At 40.8% G+C, this 22,587-nt stretch overlaps 1 protein-coding gene across 1 annotated transcript in view; it reads right to left on the bottom strand.

The window, feature by feature from the left end:
• The window catches only part of FGF2 (fibroblast growth factor 2), a 68,696-nt gene that overhangs the window by 8,577 nt on the left and 37,532 nt on the right, over positions 1-22,587 (bottom strand). The window contains exon 2 of the mRNA XM_065405422.1: positions 6,423-6,526. Coding sequence (XP_065261494.1) covers positions 6,423-6,526 — 104 coding nt within the window. The remainder of the gene's footprint in view (positions 1-6,422; positions 6,527-22,587) is intronic.

Genomic DNA, 22,587 nt, shown 5'->3' with positions numbered 1-22,587 from the left:
TCTTTACAAGACAACAGCCATTATGTTTCAGACCTACATGACAAAGCTAAGTCACATGATTATGCCCAGTTAACAGATGGCCTAATTAGACAAATTATTTGAAGTAAAACTGATAAGAACTGGTCAAAATATGGAATTCTCATCCCATAGTAAATTCTGAGATTTTGAAGTTTCATCTTTCATCAAATCAGGAGGAAAAGTAAAAATCTCAAATGACTGTGAAAGAAAATATTCCAAGATGTTTATTTTTTTATAAAGTTGAATGTTTAGTTTAGGCTATTATTTTAATATTACAATACCAAAGTTGAAATAAAATATTTCAACCTTATTGAATGCACCATTTTGATAATTTCTCATCAAATTTTGATTAACTTGATTTTGTCAAAACAGCATTTTCTGATGGAAAAACATTCCATCAAATTTTTTTGAACCAGCTCTTCTGATAACTGATCCCTGCAGAAAGGAGCAGAGCTAGTGAAAATGGTGTTTCCCAAATTAATCTAACAATTACAGAAAACAGAAGTACATCTACTTAAAACTTCATACCAAGCTATAAAGAAATACAATCCATCACTGCACAATTCAGAAGTTTAGCCCAAGAGGTGCAGTGTCAGACATGCAATAAGCCATTTTGCAAAAGAAGTTACTCAGCATAAATGACAAAGAAATACGAAGACAAGATACATTTATGAACATCTACCCAGAGCAAGTAAAAGCTCTGGATGAAGAGAATTCAGAAACTGAGTTTTTGGTTGAGTCTCTTAATAAATTTTACAAAGAGGTTCTATAACTAATTGATATGTGATACCTGGAAATAAAATAACCCAGAAGTGAGTATCAAAATAGATACTGGAGCTTATCAATGTAATCACAGCAGACATGTAAAATGATTATGGACCACCGGATGTTAAAATAAAAACCAACACTTGTTTTGTAGAGTGGGTGAAAGGACGCTGGCAGGTCTGTGTAAGGACAGATACCAAAATAGCATGAAATACTGGGGGGGCGGGGAGAGGGGGGCAGGAGTTCAGTGTGTACTTGGGTTGAAGAGAAATCTATATATGCTGATGGTCAAATGAGTGAATAACTGTCTATTCTACATAATGCAAAAGATACTCTTAAAAGAATTTGATGAAGTGGTGGATAGACTGGAATGGCATAAGTATAATATAATGCAATACTTATACAGTAATTAGGGGGTAGCCGTGTTAGTCTGTATCTACAAAAACAACAAGGAGTCTGGTGGCACCTTAAAGACTAACAGATATATTTGGGCATAAGCTTTCGTGAGTAAAAACCTCACTTCCAGACTCCTTGTTGTTTTTATACAGTAATTGTAATTGCAATTGCAATAATTCTTATAGATTCCAGTGTGCTCCAAAATCTGTTTACAATCCAGTGTCTCATTAGCACTGAGAAATAAAGTAAAAGCTGAATTGGCCCAAATGCTAAAATTGGGTGTTATACTTTCAGTAATATCACTCAATATAGACTCATACTGACAGGGATAACAGTATGGTTTTATTGCAGTGACCAAAGTAATGGATTTCTTTGGATCAAAAAGATCTCATTATGTCATCAAATGAGAGCAGTGCCTCATGGCAGATATTGAGAAGGGCTTGCCTAGACTTCAAAATGCATGAGTATTTCAGGTCTGAATGCAAATCAAGGGGTTTGGCAGGTCCGATTCATGACTGAAAGTACAAAACTCTGTACCGTCTGTTCCCCTTCTGGTAGATCTATATTGAAGTGATTTCCCTTTTGGATTGCCTCAGCAGCAAAGTATCTAGTCCCAGACCTTGGAGGATCTGAATGGAGTAGAAATAATAGTTGATTACGGTCATAAGGTGACCTTGCCTGAAGCGTCCACCAGTGGCAGAACAGGGCACCTCAGTTTCCCTCCTTCAGAGTCTCCAGTTACTCTGTGCAAGTTTTCTTGCCTGAATAATGCCTCTTCTTGGGGTTGGTTTATTAGAACAGCCTAGTCCAAAGAGTCCCAAAATACAACCTACCACACTCCAGCATCTTCCACCATCACTGGGCTCTGTTGGTTCTCTCCTGTCTTACCAGGACAGCTGGAGTGGAACTCAGCTCGTCCCAGCAGGCGCCCCCACAGCCTTTCTGCTGTGAGTTCACCCTCACCAGGGAAGCATCCCACACTCCCCCTGGCCCTGAGCCCTCTTCCCACCCTCTGCCTCCAGCTCTCCAGTTGGAAGATGTCAATGGGTAAAGCCCATCCACTGCTCCCCTAGCCTCAGGTCTCCAGTTTAGAAATCAGCAGGCAACCCCCTCTGCTGCTCTCTGGCCTTTAGCTCTCTAGCCTTGGTTCTCTGGCTTGAAGAAGTAATCCAGCAAACCCATCTTGCTGCTCTTCTGCCTTCAGCCTTCTCCCAGACGCCACGTACAGCTTCCCTCTGGGACCTCTCAGTCTCCTGGTCTCTGGTGGTTCTCATCTGCTGAACTCTCACTGGCCCTCTTTCTTGGCTGACCAAGGCAGCTTTTACCGGCTTTTTTTCCTGATTGACCCTACCACTGTCTCAGTCTCTCCCCCTAGGGCCCAGCTGCCCACTTTTAAGCCCAATTATGAGGCCACTGACAAATCACAAAGCCACTGGCCCTGCTCCCTCTTAAAGGGATAATAATCTGTTGATTTTGGATGAAAGCGAACAATGTAATGAGAGACGCTAATCATCTGCAGTGCTCTAAGGAATAAAAACCTTAAACAAACAGAAACAAGTACCAATTTGGGCTGAATGAGATTAATTGTATAAAAACATTCCAAATGACCAAGGAGATTAACCAGGTTAAAGAAATGTGAAGGCAGTTGTACTAATGGAAAGACCGCAAAACAAGGAAGCCTTCAAAATTCAAGGGAATGTTAATTAGGGATAAATTTGCTTTAAAATGTCACAATAAAATGTTCGATTCAGAATGCAGCTTAAGGTAAACACAGAACCACTTAAGACTTGTAAAAGCTATTTTGGGGAATTAAACAAAGGTATCCAGAAGCAACCATACTGAAATCTTTGAGATTAACAAAGAACCTAACATTCCAGATTATGTAAATTCATGTTAATTGGGAACTGTTCTCTGCAAAATGACAGTCCAATCTTCCAAAGCAATTGTTTTTTTCAGTTCTTAATTTCTTGAATGTTTATGGGCAGAAATCAGTAGCAATATAAATAGGTGACAAACTCTTAGAAGCCATATTACAGAAACATCATTGGAAACACTGCACCTATGCTTCAGATAGAGCATGAAATTGTGAGAGTACTCATTAAAAGAGAAATACTGGTTAGGTTTAAAAAAATACATCTTATAATGGAGTATTTTCAAGAGCTCCTATAAATAGAAAAACTAAGGAGCTGCAGGATGATGTATTTGAATAGTTATGTAAATATTATCATTTCCAGAAAAAAAAAGTTCACAGACTATAATAGAATAACCCAACTTCGCCAGAGTTTGAGAGAGAGAGTTCTAGATGAGTGGACAACAGAAAAAGAAGACACTTCTCCAAGAATAACATCTTACTGGAACTATCAAGATGCAATTGCAGTATACAATGGGACTCTATGCAAAGAACATCATGGAATAACATCATGCAGTATGACATTGGAAATGCTAAGTGTAATCTATCTGGGCATTGAGAAGTTTAAGGACAGGGCCAAAGATGTCCTATTTTGGCAAGGCAAGAATGTTGCCAATGAAGTAACCAAGTGTGAAATTTACAGTTTGGTTCTTGCAAAAGAACCAAGGTCACATGATGAAATTTCTGATTGCCCTTGCTGCAAGAATGTCTTAGATCTATTTGAATTAAATAGGAAAGATTATCTTTCCGAAGACAACTCTTTGCATTTTCTTCAGTTGAGCTGTTGCACACCACAGGTTAATAACATTGTTACTTGATAAAACAGTTTGTTCACCATATTGCCAACATCCAATAAGCTTCTTAAGTCAAAAAAAAAAAAAAAAATCAATTAATCCTGAAGTAACTGCAACACCAACTACAAAACCCACACACAAATGTAAGCTAAAATAGGAGAAAAGAAAAATTATGAAAAGAACACCAAATGGCTAATTCCACTGCAAATGGTTGAAAAAAAAAAGATTAAATAAAAAAAGTGGCTACAAACACAGCTTTACCATCCACACCAAAGCTATGTGTTGTAAATCCATCTTATAGGAGAAACAGAAGATATCAAAACAAAACTAAGGACAACATTGAGTCTTTTTCTTGAGGGCATTCAGAAAGTTAGTGGCAAATTACACACATGCCCACCTAATCAATGACAACAGAAAACACCAGGAACACCCAACACAGGCCCCAGGGCAGGGATCCACATAAGTGCATTGCAAAAGGAATGGTTCTGAGAATAAGAAATAGTTGTATGATCAGAAAGCCATTGAGGTTCACAGATTATAGCTAGTGTCAGATGTCTCATATCCTGACTTTCCTCCTCTAATGTTTCTGTATATTTTATTAATTGGCTCTAGCAGTTTGTGGCTGTTTCTTAGTTGATATATTGTATTTACATTTGATTTTTTTGTTGGAGGAAAAAATGTAGCAGCCATTAATCCCTGCTATGTCATAAAAACACAGCCTTTTGTAACCCTAATAAGTCATGTGACAGAGGCCAGGAAATATATTTGTCTCTCTCAGGGCTTGTCTACACAGGTAAGTTTACAGCATTACTATACCTCTTCCTGTGGACTAGGGTGACCAGACAGCAAGTGTGAAAAATCGGGACAGGGGATTGGGGGGAGGGGGGAGTTAAACAGGAGCCTATATAAGAAAGAGACCCAAAAATCGGGACTGTCCCTATAAAATCAGGATATCTGGTCACCCTACTGTGGACGCTTTCCAGAATATGAATGCCCACACAGGAAGTTAAATTATATCAGTATAATTATACCAGTACAGTCATACTGGTAAACCTCCCCATGTAGACACCACCTTACAAGCAATCCTTTGCATCATCTCCATTTTGTTTGCATGACCTTACAGATAGTCTTCAACAGTGCTATCTTGCAATACCTTCCTAGGAAAACAAGGGCCAGATTCAGCCCACACTCTACTCCCTTCCTGCTGCTCAGCTGGTGCAAAGAGACCATTAAAAACTGACTTAAAAGGACAACTGTGGATTTGTCCTGGTGTGGAGAGTCTGCTGGGGGCAGAAAAGGCTGTGTACCAGACTGTGCTGTGCTCTAGTGATCCCTGCTGGTACAACAGTCCCTTGGGATTGCTACTAACCTACATAAATTAGAGCTTCCCTAAGGCTGCTCTAAATTATGGGGAGGCAGAGGGAGAGGAGGCTGAACTGCCTTGAGGATTAGAAAAACAGAAAATACTTTTAGCCCTCCTCTTGGATCCTTCACTAATTGGAGCTCAGCTGGAAATTAGGAACTAATCCAATGTGTCTTTAGTTAAGGAGAATTTCACAGAATATTTACACTGCAGTGTTCCAGAATAACCAAAGTACTAGAGAGTCCCTTAAGAGCTGGTAGAGAATTTCTGGAAGGAAATATTACAGTGATATAATGGCTGGTCACTAAAGTTGGGTGTTTGGATTAAATGGATCTATATGAAAAATATATAGGTAAAGACACCAAAAGTTTACACTTAAATCTGATAAAACCTCAGAAGAACATAGACATTATGTGTGTTGTAAGTGAAATGAAAATGGTCTGGACACTGTAGGTCCTGAAACAGAATTGAAAACATCTTTTATAGGTTGATGTTAAAGTATAATTTATGCCAAATGTATTGATTTAAGGTTTATAGTAATGCTACTACTACCCATTATATAGGAGCGCTGACAGCTTGAAAACCAGTTAATTTTAAAAAGGTTAAGTAGTTTCAGGTGCTACACCTGCTCTTTGACTCTACCTACTAATTGTTGTATTTTTACACTAATTTTCAAAAATCTCTCTCTCCTAGTTTTCCAGTCTGGATAAAGCCACACAAAACAAGAGAAACGGACTCACTATTAAGACAAAACTATGAAAAGACCGCTGTCAAAAAACACAAAAATCAAGCAAACTTGCAAAAACGGTTTTCACCCATCTAATTGTTTTCATTTACATTTAAAGAGTACTGTAACAATGGTAGTAATTTCATTTTTGGAAATAAGTGGGATTTTTCTTAATTGACTGATTCCCTTTAAACAAAATCACTAAGAGTTTTCCTCTTGGTCTTATGCCTTCTGCAAGCAAGAGCCACTACGGTGTGGCTTTGCTGCCTAGGAGTGGGGAAGGATGCCTCTTTCCAGAGCTGAGCCCCGTTATTCAGGCTGGGTGCTGGAGACACAATTTGGCCATAAACAACTCAATATGACTGGGTAGTTGAGTAACTCCTATGTCTTGAACATCAGCTGCTAAACATGAAGGAGGGTGAAGTAAAGAAAGAACTTAGTGTTGCTTACCAATGCCAATAATCTGCCATCTTCCTTCATAGCCAGAAAACGATTTGCACATACACCTTTGATTGACACCACTCCTCTTTCTTCTGCCTGAAGTTGCAGTTTGACTAGGAACAAAGAGATAAAGTCAGTTCTCAAAGCCATTGCTATTTTAACATCTAACAAAGATTAAGCTGGACAAAGACCTGGATGTAGCTGTGACGTTGCTCTCCATATGCTTTATGAAAATATGCTTATGAATGTGACTATGATGTAACTGAAATATGCTTTATGCAAAAGATCTCTTGTAAGGTATCATTACAAAGCTTATAATCTACTGAATGTGTTCATCTTATTTGTATGCATGTATCGTTCTCATATCTGAAGCTAGAAATATCAAGTATAACTCTGGTCCTCAAGCCTTCCTGTGTATGTGTGGACCAGCCCATAGGTAATGAAGAATGAGGTCTTCAGTGACATGTGACCATGTCCCCTGATAATGAAATCCATCTTAAATCTGGTACTTTTCCATTTAGAAGGAGGGGTGGGGACCCAGAAAGACAAAAGATTCCCGCCTTGTGCCAAAGCTATACAAGGGGGTGGAGCAAAACAAAGGTGGCTGCCAGTCATGAGAAAGCCTCTGTTTTCCACCTAAGATGTCTGCTGGAACTAACAAGGACTGTACAAGGGGAAAGGATTGAGCCCAGACTAGGAAGGAGTCTAGTCTGAGAGAAAAGCTTATTGGACATCTCTGAGGGTGAGCTATTACCTGTAATCAGTTTCTTAATGTAATATATTCGGCTTAGACTTGTGTGTTTTTGCTTTATTTTGCTTGGTGACTTACTTTGTTCTGTCTGTTATTACTTGAAACTACTTAAATCCTACTTTTTATACTTAATAAAATCACCTTGGTTTATTAATGAACCCAGAGTAAGTGATTAATACCTGGGGGTATTAATACCCAAAAATAACAAACCAGTAACCACTTTGTCTGTTCTCCAGCCACCACACTCAAAACTCACTTAAAATCACTACCAGTGTCTCAAAGCAATCAGCTGTGAACGTCACAAAGCAATCCTGCTCAACTATGCCACTGTGACAGGTTCGGTCACAGAGACCCCCGTTGGAACGGTCACCTGATGTGCTGAAGTTACCTCTAAGTCAGTTTTCCTGCATAAAGCTTATACAGGGTAAACTCAAAATTGTCCGCCCTCTATAACACTGATAAAGAGACATGCACAGCTGTTCGCTCCCCCAGGTATTAATCACTTACTCTGGGTTAATTAATGAATAAAATCACTTCTCCAACCCCTCTGACAGAGACCAACACCTACAAGATCTTCACCAAACATTCTCAAAACTACGATACCCACACAAGGAAATAAAGAAACAAATCAACAGAGCCAGACGTGTACCCAGAAGCCTCCTGCTACAAGACAGGCCCCAAAAAGAAACCAACAGAACTCCACTGGCCATCACCTACAGTCCTCAGCTTAAACCTCTCCAACGCATCATCAGTGATCTACAACCCATCCTGGACAATGATCCCTCACTTTCACAGACCTTGGGAGGCAGGCCAGTCCTCGCCCACAGACAACCCGCCAACCTTAAGCATATTCTCACCAGCAACCACGCACCGCACCATAACAACTCTAACTCAGGAACCAACCCATGCAACAAACCTCGATGCCAACTCTGCCCACATATCTACACCGGCAACACCATCACAGGACCTAACCAGATCAGCTACATCATCACCGGTTCATTCACCTGCACGTCCACCAATGTTATATATGCCATCATGTGCCAGCAATGCCCCTCTGCTATGTACATTGGCCAAACTGGACAGTCACTACGCAAGAGGATAAATGGACACAAGTCAGATATCAGGAATGGCAATATACAAAAACCTGTAGGAGAACACTTCAACCTCCCTGGCCACACAATAGCAGATGTAAAGGTAGCCATCTTACAGCAAAAAAACTTCAGGACCAGACTCCAAAGAGAAACTGCTGAGCTCCAGTTCATTTGCAAATTTGACACCATCAGATCAGGATTAAACAAAGACTGTGAATGGCTATCCAACTACAGAAGCAGTTTCTCCTCCCTTGGTGTTCACACCTCAACTGCTAGCAGAGCACCTCACCCTCCCTGATTGAACTAACCTCATTATCTCCATACTGATTTATACCTGCCTCTGGAGATTTCCATTACTTGCATCTGAAGAAGTGAGGTTCTTACCCACGAAAGCTTATGCTCCCAATACTTCTGTTAGTCTGAAAGGTGCCACAGGACCCTCTGTTGCTTTTTACAAAATCACTTCTGTTTACTATCAGGTGACATGGTCACATGTCACTGAAGACCTCATTCTTCATTACCCACGGGCTGGCCCACTTGTACACAGGAAGGCTTGCAGGTAAATAAACCATCCAAAACCAATTGTCCTAGTCAATGGAAGCCATCAAGATTCTAAACTACCATTAATGGCCCACACTTTGCATAATTACAATAGGACCTCAGAGTTATACTTGATATTTCTAGCTTCAGATACAAGAATGATACATGCATACAAATAGGATGAACACACACAGTATATTATAAGCTTTGTAATGATACCTTACAAGAGACCTTTTGCATAAAGCATATTTCAGTTACATCATAGTCACATTCATAAGCATATTTTCATAAAGCATATGGAGAGCAACATCACAGTAGCATATTACAGGGAGATTAGAGGTGGAAAATTAAATTTTCCAACTCTATAATCTAATAAGGAAAATGCACAGTAAAACACAAATTAAATAGTTATCACCAGACTTGCACTATAACCCTATAAAAGGGATCTTACATACCTGTTATGTATACATATGCTTCTATGTATAGGTCAGAATCAGCACAAATTCCTAAAAAACAGGAACATTTATGGTGGTTGTATTGGGGAAGCCATAGTTAAGGTTGAGAGGATATTCACATTTAAAGTAGGACAGAAGTCCCTTTGTTTCACACTTTAATGACTGAATTTAGTCTCTAAGTTCAGCACAGTTAACTACTTATACGATATGTGAATTTCTATGTAATTTCCTTAAGTAAAATGTTTACTAACATTTCAAAGTCACTATTTTCTACACTTTACTTGTAAAGAAGTACCTACATTCAATCTAGATTGTTGGATATAAGACATTAGACTTTTGTGCATTAAAGGCATGAATCTGCACTGTAGTGGTATCTTACGATCATTTATTATTTGTATTACAATAGTAGCCAGGGGGTTCATTATGTTACACAGACATACTAAGAGACAGTCCTGTATCAAAGCCCTAGGACACAGCTGGGAATTAGAGGGACACATTGAGCCAAACTGTAGTGCAAAAAATTGTCAATAAAGGTTTCTAATTTTCCTCAGAAGTGTTCTGCAGCAGAGAGCTGACCAAGCCACCGGCCACTGGGAAGGCAGAAAAAGCTAGAAGGAACTTCAGCAGGCAGGGTAGTCCCCTGGTGCCAGTGACTCACTGATTTTACCCCCCCAGCTGCAAGCAAGCTGTGGCTCTTAGCACTAAGATGGAATTGACATTATACAGAAACAAAACTGACCAGATGAATAGATTCACCTTGAGAGTAGATTACTGAACAGGCCAGATCCTCAGTTGATGTAAATTGGTGTAGTTCAGTGGATTTATGCCAATCTACATTATTGGAGGCTCTAGTCCAAAATGTTCAAGCTTTGCTTAAGTGTTCTAAGAAGTTTACATATTCCACTATCTTGCTCTGTGTAATATTTAAGTAGTTTACTATGAGAAGTATTTGACTTGTACCCTTTAACTAACCTAGAGTAACGAATAAAACAGTTCTAAGGGACTAGGTACAACTTAAAATTAGGCAAGGTTTCTTTTAGGGTTTTTTCCCTGTGCGGAAGGGGAATGGAAGTTATGGCCTATTTTTATGTATTCTTTACCACAATCCAAAGGGATTTTTCTTTTGAGATTTCTCTTTAGCAAGCCACCACTGAAAGATGTGTACAATTAAGAGATTTTAAAAAACTGTGGACACAGAAGGGGGGGAGGGAAGAGAGAATATCTTCTTGATACCTATTCTGTTAAATATAAAAATTAAGAATTAGTCTGGTTTGTCATATTTTCATGTAGGCTTTAATAAGAGTTTGTAGAAAATCCACTAATTAAAAACATTTAAAAATGAAGTAAGATTAAACTAAAATGTTTGCCTTACTCTATGGGGATTGAAATGGATCCACTTGCCTATTGTATTTTTACATAAAAGAAGGAAAGAACCAATTCACATCACTTATGGATAGTCCCCAAAATGGACTTTACATATTTAACTGGTCCAACTTGTCCATGTGGTACAGAAACCTGTTTAGTCATAAACAGGCATTTGAAGTGTTTAATAATGGAATTATTATTAGAGTGTCAAAATTACAATTCCCATTTAAGCCAATTATTAAACCAAAACTGTGCTTGTAAATAGATACAGAAATCTGCAATACAGCTGTCTACCTTTTGGGTGAGGTGAGAGTGTGCAGAGTAATGTTGGGGAAGCATTCACCATACACTTAATGAGATGACCTAGATACAGTTGTGTGAAGTATGTGTGAAAAGTAATATTGGGTTACATCTGGCAAGGGCTCCTTAGGTTTCCTGATGTCTTTCAGAAAGAAGTTATAGGGGCACTGTCAAATTAAATATGAACCAAAGTTTAAATTGTGAAAATAATTTTAAAAAACCCCCTCAAAACCCATACAATTGTTTCCACAATTAAACAATAAACAAAAAGTGTTGTTTTAAACAAACATCCCCATGCAGTGTTTCAAAACTACTGCAGCATAGAGAGCCCCAAAGTGAAACCGACCTCACTGATTTTCATTGTCCATGCTGAGAAATACAAAGCAAACAGAGCCAAAATATTGACAAACTGAATTTTAAGTCACTATACTATGCTCCTGAAGAATGTGGGTTTAAGTCTTGCTCGCTCTCACACGGAAAGGCCACATCCAGCTCACCCAGCTGCAAAATGGGTACCCAGTCCACTGGGTTAGGGCAGTCAAAGGTGGTAGGATAGTTTTAAACAAAAAACAGATCAACCAACCAAACACAAAATGGGGGACTAAACTGCATGTTTCCACACATTGCTCTGGCATTCATGCATGGGATTCCCCCCGCCCCCTTGTGGAGTGAGAAGGTATTTCACTCTCCATGTTCATAAATTCTTGGCATGGTCTTAAATTTAAGACAATGAATGCCAAGTGCAAAGGCATGACAAAATCAGTAGGCACCTAACGTTGACAGAAAACTAAGCACCCTATGTGAACATCTCAGACTAAAACTAGATCGTCAGGCTGTCTTAGTTTTATTATATACCAATATAATAGCCTGCATACGTTGTCTACAAAAAAAAAAATAGGACTGGCTACATTTGTCACTACTAGTGAGCTTTGCAAATTAAAACAATATCACACCAGTAAAAACTAAAGCTATAGGTTTGCTAAGCTAAGACCCTGCATGGGTTAGGAAACAATACCCCTTATGCCACAGCACTGTAACTAATGGCCAGCTGGAACATACAAGGATTTTGTCTTCCTCTGAAGCGCCAGCAGTATAGGAATAAAACCTTAATCAACCAACGATCTGACCTTGACAAGTACTGTATCTCTGTGCATCAAAATGTTAAATAAAATGCATAGGAGCATACACAATAAAGCACATATGGCTCCTAATGCAGCTTGAGGAACATAAGCAGTGTACTAATAGACATTAGTCTTTCCACAATGAGGATAAAGAACATAAAAACTGCCATGTCAGATTACAGCAATGATCCATCCAGTCCAGTATATTTTATACTGTATCCTTCCATAAGCCAAATGTTTCCACTGGAAAAAAAAAATAGCCAAAAATAAGCCATAGGCCTGACAGTTCATGTATGTAATTTTATGCCAGGATGGAATTTTTCTGGAAACAGGCAAAATGGATGAGGCCTTTGGGAGACAAAAGCATTATGCATAAGTAAATGGAGGAAGGATGGTGCTGTTAGAGCACCTGCCTGAATCTCAGGAGACAGGTTCAATTCCCTATTCTGCCACAAACTTTTTGTTGAGTAAAGGGGGCCACATAAATAAAAATCTTCTGAGCATTTTCCCCAGTCTTTTTAGATTCAACACAATTACAGAAGAGTTTGGCATATAGAGTCTTTGTGAAACTTGTGCCTTTGTCTAGTTAGTGTCAGAATAGCAGACAGAATTGTTTAGTTATTAAAAGCAATTTATATGTACAATATGGGCTCTGCCAAACCAAAAACAAGCTGCACTGGAGCTTTGTAGAGAGAAGAAGAACAAGAACAACAACTTGGGTCATTCTAAAAGGTACATGTTCACTGCACACTTCTTTCAGCGGCATGTAACATACATACATGTGTAGCCCCTCAACACGGGTATAAATAGCAGTATAGCCAGTGAGGCTCAGTTTAGGCAAGTAGAATCAAGACATGCCTCAATGGTCTATGTACATACGTGAGAATATACCCTACGCGCTCTACTCGCCCAAGCTGTGGCTCTTCCCCCCCTCCCACCCCATCTACACTGCTATTTTTAGCCACAGTGTACTGCTGCTAGAGCCTTTCCCTGCCACAGGAAAAGACTCCAGTGGCAGAGAAAGGCTCTGGCAGTGGGGAGGCAGAGGAGAAAGGCTCAGGCAGCTAGTTCCCTGCTGCAGGAAAAGACTCCAGCAGCAGGAAGACAGCAAGGAAAAGCTCCATCAGCTCCCTGTTGCTGGAACCTTTCCTTATAGCAGGGAAAGGCTCTAGCAAGAGAATTTTCCAGCTGCTTCACTGCTGCCAGAGCCTTTCCGCACCGTAGTGAAAGGCTCCGGCAGCAGGGTTCTGCCAAAGCCTTTCCCGGCTGCCAGAGTTTTTCACTGACATGTGTAGCTACACACGCAGCGTGGACGAGGCCTGCTTTTCACTGCGCTGTGTAGCGACACATATTCCACATGCTGCTGCCAATGGTGTTTAGTGTAGACATAGCCTTGAAGATACTGCCCAAGCTGCTTTATGCCTGGCAACCTGGCCCTAATATGCCCTGAGTAGATGTAAAAAGTGATTTACAGTGAACACCTACAAACAATTGTAAAGGAAAGACTTCTCAGCTTTTCTAATACAATTTATATTTACCTCTCCCTGCCCCCCAAAAAAGCATTACGGATGATTTGCACCAATGCAGAGCAGTCCTGGGCAGTTCTAAAAGCAACACCTTATCCTGCTCTTCAAAAATTAACCTGGCTAAATTTATTACTCACATATCTCAAAAGGGAAGTATTTGCTCTGAGGTACAAGTAGCAGCAAATTCAAGGCTGTATAAAAGCGATGAGATGGGTACATTCCAGCTAACTACTTATCTGTTACAATGCTGCTTTCCACTCCTGTTTTAACTGATGATGCTAGTGCTCCAATCACATCTGCCCCTGAGGTGGGGTGTATGTGACATCACAGTATCCTGGTTTACTTCATAATCTTAAGTATACAGCACAGTAAAAAAAACCTGCAATTGTACACGCCAGTATCTTTAATTTGGATTTACTAAAGCAGATTATTTAGCCATTTCATTAGCCAAATGAGGTTTTTTTTGTTTGTTTGTTTGTTTTTGCAGGTACTTAGAAAAGTTCCCATAAGAAGTCACAATCCGTTTGTCATCCTCTTGACTTGAAAAATGCTTTCCACAAAGGGATCACTTACAAACCCTTTCTCCAGCTGCTAATTGAGGATGGAGTTTCAGATTTCCAGTGTGGCAATTCTACATCTTGCCAACAGAAAATCATGTGAGCAAAGTTACTTTTCTATAAAAATCCATGGCAACCTCTACAGTTAACTGCAACCGTCAAAATTTAGCTCTTAGAGGGATTGTCAAATGAATGGTGTTTGAAGTGTTCCAATAAGTGGGTAAAGCAAAACAGGGACAAAATAAAAGGAAGATGAGCTACTTCCCAAATATGAAACCTTTGACTATTTGGATATTTGTGTTGTGACAAGATGATCTTTTGGGAGTAATGTATGTTCTGATAGAGTAATGCATTTACTAACATTTATACTAGATTAATTGCTAAAGTTCATGTTTCACTATTCTAAAGCTATAAAGCATTATAATACCCATTACTTGCAGGATAAAGTTTGGTTTTAATACTGCTGCATATTCCTAGCTCTTTCATAGAATCATAGGACTGGAAGGGGCCTCAAAATGTCTTCTAGTCTAGTCCCCTGCACTCAAGGCAGGACTAAGTATTATCTAGACCATCCCTGATAGGTGATTGTCTAACCTGCTCTTAAAAATCTCCAATGGTGGAGATTCAACATCCCTAGGCAATTCATTCCAGTGTTTAATCACCCTGACAGTTAGGGCTTGTCTACACTAGACAGCTTCCAACAGCACCGATGCAGCTACACCACTTGTGTAGCCGCTCTATGCCGACGGGAGAGAACTTTCCCTTCGGCATAATAAAACCACCTCCATGAGCTGTGGCAGCTATGTTGGCATGAGAAACTCCCGAAAGTGGTAGTGTAGACATGGCCCTAGGAAGTTTTTCCTAATGTCCAACTTAAACTGCCTTTGCTGCAATTTAAGCCCATTGTTTCTTCTCCTTAACCTCTGAAGATAGAACAATTTTTCTCCTTCCTCCTTGTAACAGCCTTTTATGTCTCCCCTCAGTCTTCTCTTCTCCAGACTAAACAACCCCGATTTTTTTCCCCCAATCTTCCCTCATAGGTCATGTTTTCTAGACCTTTAATCACTTTTGTTGATCTTCTCTGGACTTTCTCCAATTTGTCCCCATCTTTCCTGAAATGCGGTGCCCAGAACTGGACAAAATACTCCAGGTGAGGTCTAATCAGCGCAGAGGAGAGCCGAATTACATCTCATGACTTGCTTACAACCCTCCTGCTAATACATCCCAGAATGTTTGCCTTTTTTTTTTTTTTTTGCCCAACGGTGTTAACCTGTTCGCTCATATTTAGCTTGTGATCCACTATGACCCTCAGGTCCCTTACTGCTGTACTTCTTCCTAGGCAGTCATTTCCCATTTTGTATGTGCACAACTGATTGTTCCTTCTAAGTGGAGTACTTTGTATTTGTCCTTACTGAATTGTATCCTATTTACTTCAGACCATTTCTCCAGTTTGTTCAGATCATTTTGAATTTTAATCCTATCCTCCAAAGCATTTGAAACCCCTCACACCTTGGTTTTTCCACAAACTTTAAGTGTATACTCTATGCCATTATCTAAATCATTCATGATTCCTTTTCTCTCTAATCAACAACTTCTAAATCTTTATACAGCAACACTAATAGTTACCATTCCCAGGTGAATTTAACTATGAAAACTACTTCATGATCAGGAGCACAGCTGGCTCCCAGCTTGGTAGTTAGACAACCCCACAAACTCAGCTGGGACCAATGAGCCTTCTCCAAAAGGCCATGCTTCCTGATTGGGCAGGAGAACCTGCAGCCTGCAACTTCAGCCTTGCAGTGATAGCAGCACAGCAGGTGCTCAGTGTACCATGCCTGCGATTGCTCTTGTCCTGCTCTTGCCTCCAATCCTTGTTCCAGCCTTGACTTCCTTCTGCGCCTATCTAGTCTCTGCCTCCCTGCCCCGCTCCGTATCCGGACTCCAGTTCCAACCATTGGCTTGGCTTCGTGACCCTGACATTGGCTTAACATGCTGATCCTGACTCTACATTTGACCTTTGGCTTGGCTCCTCAACACTGATCCAGCTTCACCCTCAGTCCACTACTTGACTCCTACATCTACACTTGCCAATATGCCAAACTGCCACCACAACCACCAGACAAGATCTTGCTCCACTCACTGGGTAGGCCACCCATGCCCTGGCAGATTATAGTTTGAGCAACCCAAAGAGACCAGACGTAGGGAGGGCATGGGCTTAACGACATGGAGGTCCCTTCTGGAACTATCATAACCCCTTGTGGGCTTAGGGCTTTACAATAACAGGAAGTTAAAAGGTAAAACACAACTAATATCTATTTTTTTGTAACCAAATTCTGACTTTTATGCCTCATTACTTGTGATCACTTAACATATTTCTTTCTGTAGTTAATAGATTTGTTTTATTGTTTTATCTAAACCAGTGTGCTTGGAGTGAAGTGTTTGGGAAACTCCATTTGAGATAAAAGAAAATGATATGTACAAATCCTGTTAATAAAATGACCAACTTTATATGAGCTTGTGTTGTCCAGGAGAGTGCTGGGCAGTATAAGGCTAGGTCTACACTGCAGCGGGGGTCCGACCTAAGATACGCAACTTCAGCTACGTGAATACCGTAGCTGAAGTTGCGTATTTTAGGTCGGCTTACCTAGCGGTGAGGACGCGGGAAAGTCGACCGCTGCCGCCGCCTCCGCTGCCGCCTCCTGCCGAGGTGGATTTCCGGAGTCGACGGCAGAGCGATCAGGGATCGATTTTACCGCGTCTTCAGTAGACGCGGTAAGTCGATCCCCGATAAACCGATTGCTACCCGCCGGATCGGCGGGTAGTGAAGACAAAGCCTAAGACATTTCTGGGAGAAAGTCTGGAACTGGTAATTTGCTGGTGTTGCTCTGCAGTGTAATTCAAGAGTAGCTAGCCATAGCACTCACACAATATAGCTGGGAGTAATTTACATGCTAGAGGCCGAGAGACAGCAGGCCAGGAATGGTTGCTCTCACAGCGAAGCGTGTAAAAGGCACTCAAGGCTGGAGAATTGAGGGGACACAGTGGTTCACCAGTCGGATTATACCCTGGGTAATGTTACTTTTCCTTCCACAGCAAGGCCTCCACCACCATGGGGATCACCTTTACCTTTCTGAAGGAGATCCCCAAATCCAAGTACTGAGGATGTGCCACAATGCTGCCATTTCAGCCAGCTTAAGACCAGGAATCTGGTATTTCTGGTGGCCAGCCTTACAACAAGATGTCAAGGACTGTTAGGACATATGATCTCTGCCCCCACACTAGAACACTGCATGAGACCAATGGGCCTTCCCCAGATCCTTCCAACGATACCATGATCTTGGTCCACCTTTTGATGGACTTCCTTGTGGAGTTGTTCTGCTCCCAAGGCTACTCACTGGTCCTAACAGTTGTGGATCTCCTGACAAAAGTAACCCATTTCATCCCCTGCCATGCCCTTCCATCACCATGTGTAACATGTCTCTTCTTGGAACACATCTTCTGGTACCACAGCATACCAGAACACATTGTTTCTGATCGGGATGCCCAGTTAGTCTCCCGATTTGGCAGGGAATTCCTCCATCTCAACCGTCCCCACCCCACCTCCAGACTGATGGACAGACCAAAAGGCTCAACCAGACACTGGAACATTACCTTCACTGTTTCATGAATTTTCACCAACTTGATTGGGTTCCCAATATGCCTGGCGGAATTCACTTACAATAATGCAGCCCACACCTTCATCTGGCAAAGCGTGTTCTTTGCAAACTTTGGTTTTCATCCCCAGTTTCCATAAGAAGGCCCCTCTGTTCCGGCAGCCACAGCCTTGGTCCTCCATTCCCCAACAAATTCATCAGGAGTCATGGAACAATTTGACAGTTGGCAAGAAGCTTTACAAAAGCTATGTCAATCAACATCAGCAAGTCACTCCAAACTTAAATGTAGGTGAGACGGTGTGGCTCTCCACCCAGAATTTGAAGCCAACCTGTCCCTCTGTCACACTTAACCACAAGTACCTCGGCCCCTTTCGTATCTCCCAGAAAATAAATCCAGTGCCCTTCGAACTTTAACTCCTGAAGTCCTTCAAGATGTCTACCTTCTCAAATCATTCATCAACAAACCCTTCCCTGGCCAAATGGATCCACCCTTGATCACTATGGGTGGTGAAGGTGGATAGGAAGAGTATGAGGTCCATCAAATCCTCAATTACCAGATGGGTCAGGTAAGTTCTACTACCTAGCAGACTGGAAGGGAGTATGAGCCAGAGGAGCAATCCTTGGAGCTCATAGTAAACATCCACACCCTGTCCTGTAACAGGAATTTCACTAGTGACACCCTGACAAACCAGAACCAAGGGACCCTAGAAGGAGCCCTAGGGGAGGAGATGCTATAAAGGACCACAGCTAGCAATCCAGCAGGACTAGATAACCCAGCAAGCTCAGCTTGGCCCAGTGAGCCTTCTCCAAATGGCCATGATACTTCTTGATTGGGCAGGAAAGCCTGCAGCCTACTACTTGAGCCTTGCAGGACCACAGCAGTTGGTCAATGTGTATAACACCCATAGCTGCACTTGCTCTGTTCCTGCCTCCAGCCCTGACCCCTCTCTGCTCCAATCTAGTCTTTGCTTCCCTGCCCTGGTCCTGATCCTGACTCTGGTTTCAACCTTTGGTTAGGTTTCTCAACCCTGACTTCAGCTCACCCTTCAGCTTGGTGTCCCAGTCCTGACTCTAGTTCTGACCCTTGGCTTGGCAACCCTGATTCTACCTTCACCCCCAGTCTGGTACCTGAGTCCTGGATATGAATGCACTCACTACTCTGAACTGCCACCAAAGCCACCAGATAAGGTCCTGCTCCATCCACTGAGTACATCACCCATGCCCATGTAGCTTACAATCACTGTCATTCAAACCAAGTCCTCATATGGGTAGAAAATATATGATTTATACAATTAGCTTTGTATTTATTTTACAATTTTTACATAAATATTTTATATAGTTATTTAACCTTTTAAAAATCAACAAGGAGTCCAGCGGCACCTTAAAGACTAACAGATTTATTTGGGCATAAGCTTTTGTGGGTAAAAAACCTCACTTCTTCAGATGCAACAAGTGAGGTTTTTTACCCACGAAAGCTTATGCCCAAATAAATCTGTTAGTCTTTAAGGTGCCACTGGACTCCTTGTTGTTTTTGTGGATACATACTAACATGGCTACCTCCTGATACTTAACTTTTTAAGGGCTTGCGTTAGCCATACTTAAGAATCAACTGACATCCACTGCTTAATATTAGTCAGTTGTGAAACACTTGGTATCAAGTCTCTTCAATCTGATGAGACCGTTTTGAAGCACACTGGTTATTTTATGCTTTGAAATTCTTTAAAATACTATTTACAGACATCTGTTGGAGATTAACATGACAAAATGTTAATGGTCCAATTTAAAGTTACAGAAAGAAAAAGGGAATTTAGAAACTGGTCCAAAACACCATATTTAATTCTTCATTATTACAGGGCTCTTGGTAATGGGCGATCTCATGGGCCAAGATTTTCAAAATTAGCAATCAATTTAAACTAATCTAATATTCAAACATGCCGAGCACCCAACAGCTTCTATTGGCCTCAGTAGGAGTTGTTGGATGTTAACATTTAGAAATAAAAAACAGGTGACTAATTTTAGTCTCCTATTTTGAAAATATTGGCCGTATAATGTACAAACTATGTAGTATCTAGACATGTTAGAGAAGTACTGAATTTCAGTCTCAATCCTGAATTTTTGTTGAGTTGTACAAGACCAAATTCCATGAGAGTGCAATGAGAGTCCTTGCATGAGTAAGGTAGGCAGGATCAGAGCTGGTTCTCAGTGAGGGCGAGTGGGGTGGTTGTCCTGTAACCACAGAACTTGACTAAATTAAACAGCAGACATTTTAGGGGTATTTAGTCTCCATTGATTAAAAGCAGAACACTACATAGCTAGAAATAACTGTCAGGGCTCTCATAGGCAAAGCCAAATTGCTGCAGTTGCAGCTTTTCTAATCAGAATGGGAAGAGGGCAAAAGAGTTAGCAGACCATACAAATGGAAGAGAGTGAGTGGATAGTGACCTTGGCTTTGAGTGCCCCGACATAATAATAAAACTTTAATATGACTAGAAATGCTTTGCTGATAAGAGATAATGAGCAATTTGTTGAAGCTAGGAGAATTGGTGACCCATTAGGGGTTACTATGAGTTGTGTTTTGAGAGAGTTCAATATAAATGATTAAGTAAAAGTAAATATCTTGGAGCAGTCCTTCAGGCCAGGAGCTGACACCTAAACTCCCCATCAGCTGGCTGAAAGGAGGGTCCCTGGAAGCCTGACTATTGATTACTTGAAATCATCACAGACTTTGGCTAACTAATGTTTGGGGTGCTCTGCACCTACTGCTACAGCATATATATTGTGTGTGCTTGAGACCTAATAAAGTAGTTTTAGGTAAAAGCACTCTGGTTTGTATCAAGCATTTAGCAGATGGAGGAGCTGAATCCCCATTGATTTATTCCTGACACCGCTTGGAGAGAAACAGTTAAGTTACCGCTGCTTTGGGTTCAGAAAACCCTGGGTAACAGTCCTGACCACCAACCTCCATGGTGTACCATACTATTGCACCACTCTGCTATTTTTGCACACCAATTAGTCTGCTGTTTTTGCTCTGCTCATTGGCCATCAGTTCCCACCCCAGCCCCTCCACTGATTGGCTGTGGTGTTTTGGTTTGTTTTTTTGCCACTGGGGGTGGATGGGGAAAGATTGAAAACATTTTCCAAGGTAGGCCTAGTCCTGGGTAGGATGTAGCCCTTAATATTTAAGCAGGCATATTTAGCAAATGAAAGGACCTCATTTAAAAGTTCCAGAACTATAGCCATGTTATGGGGCAAGAAGAAGGGGTCAGGAGGAAGCATTATACCCCAAAACAGGCAGGAGCATAGATGTTGTCTCCAGGATCATTAGGAGTAGCAAATTCACAGATGACCTTAGATACTGTATTCCTTTAGAACCCAGCACTGGCCTCCTAGCATTTGGTGGTGCTTTGGCTGCTGAACTACAGCTTCTGTGGCCCAGTCCAGCTTCCACTCAAGTTAGCAGAACAATTTCCATTGGCTTCAACAGAAGCTGGATCAGGCACCGCTGTGTTGGAATGCTTAGGAGGGAAGGTGTGCCAATCCCCCACCCTTGTTCTGCACCAGTAACGTGGCCCCACTGTACATGTAAAAAGTTTTCCAATGTTTTACCATAGGTTCTATTAAACTTAGCAATATTTACAACTATCCATTTAATCAAATCCTAATTGATGCTATTTGAAGTCTTAAATGAAGAATAACTAGCTGGCCTTTCTTTGTCTGAAAATTTTTGCAGCACATCAGTCTTTACAGAGCATTTGGTGCTATGCGAGTATATGGTCTTTTTCCTAATATAGGCTCCGATCCTGGAAGATGTATATGTTTTTCATAACCATTTATCCTGTGGGAAAAGACAGAAAGATGGGTCTACAAGTTGCAGGTAGAGCTAATTAAGACAGTGAATATTTATATTTTAGAGATAGCTATAGATGAATATTAGATAAATATTCCTAGAAAAATCTCTGTAAATTAAGTTGAAAAGTGGCATTAAACAACATTATGATTCTCCACTATAGGCTGGATCTTGCCAACCCCTCTTGAAAAACTGTTTCCACTTCAAACGTTTGCATGCTTCCATGGACAGAAGAGAAATTCTTCTGACAAATTTGATAAAATAGGAGAAGTCAGAGGAGTGTGGAAAAGTGTGTGTAAATCTTATTTACAAATAAGCTCCTATCTAATGCTCTATGCACAAGATAATTATATGTACACTGAAGACCTTTAAAGGTCAAATGTCCTTTTGTGGTCCTTCCAACACATCAGTATTTTTGTTTTGTTTTGATTGTCGTAGCATGGGCCCAATATTCTACTCATACAAATAGTCCCAACTGACTTCACTGCTCTGCAGTCTTATGATTTGGCCTAACAACTTCTCCTAATTTGATTTAATGCAGATCTTGGCAAGATCTAGTGACTTAGTACTTTTGAGAAATGGAGCTGCACATATTGGAAGTTATTCACTGCTGAGTTAGGACTACCTCTCTCACATACTCCCAGTTAGACATCTGTTGGCAGCTGGAGAAGAACAGTGACGCCAAGCTCACGCAATGAAGCATTTTGCCTGTGGTAACTGCTGTGTATGAAGCTGTCTTCAATTATTTTACTCGTAGCAGTTGCATTGGCTAAAGTGTTTCAGTACAGAAGCTCAGCACTGCTATTCAATACAAAAGAAAAGGGGAAAGGTCATAATGAAAGGAAAGGCAATTAGGAAGACAGACTGACAGACACACAAATAGAAAAAAGAATCAGACATATGTACAGAAAAAAGGATAGCAAAATAGACAAAAAAGAAAGAGGGAAGGACAAGTGCACACTATACAA

This window comes from Emys orbicularis, chromosome 5 (assembly GCF_028017835.1).
Source record: "Emys orbicularis isolate rEmyOrb1 chromosome 5, rEmyOrb1.hap1, whole genome shotgun sequence".
Classification (NCBI taxonomy): Eukaryota; Metazoa; Chordata; order Testudines; family Emydidae; genus Emys; species Emys orbicularis.
The sequence above is the reverse complement of the archived record's forward strand: the minus strand, read 5'-3'. Positions and strand labels throughout refer to the sequence as shown.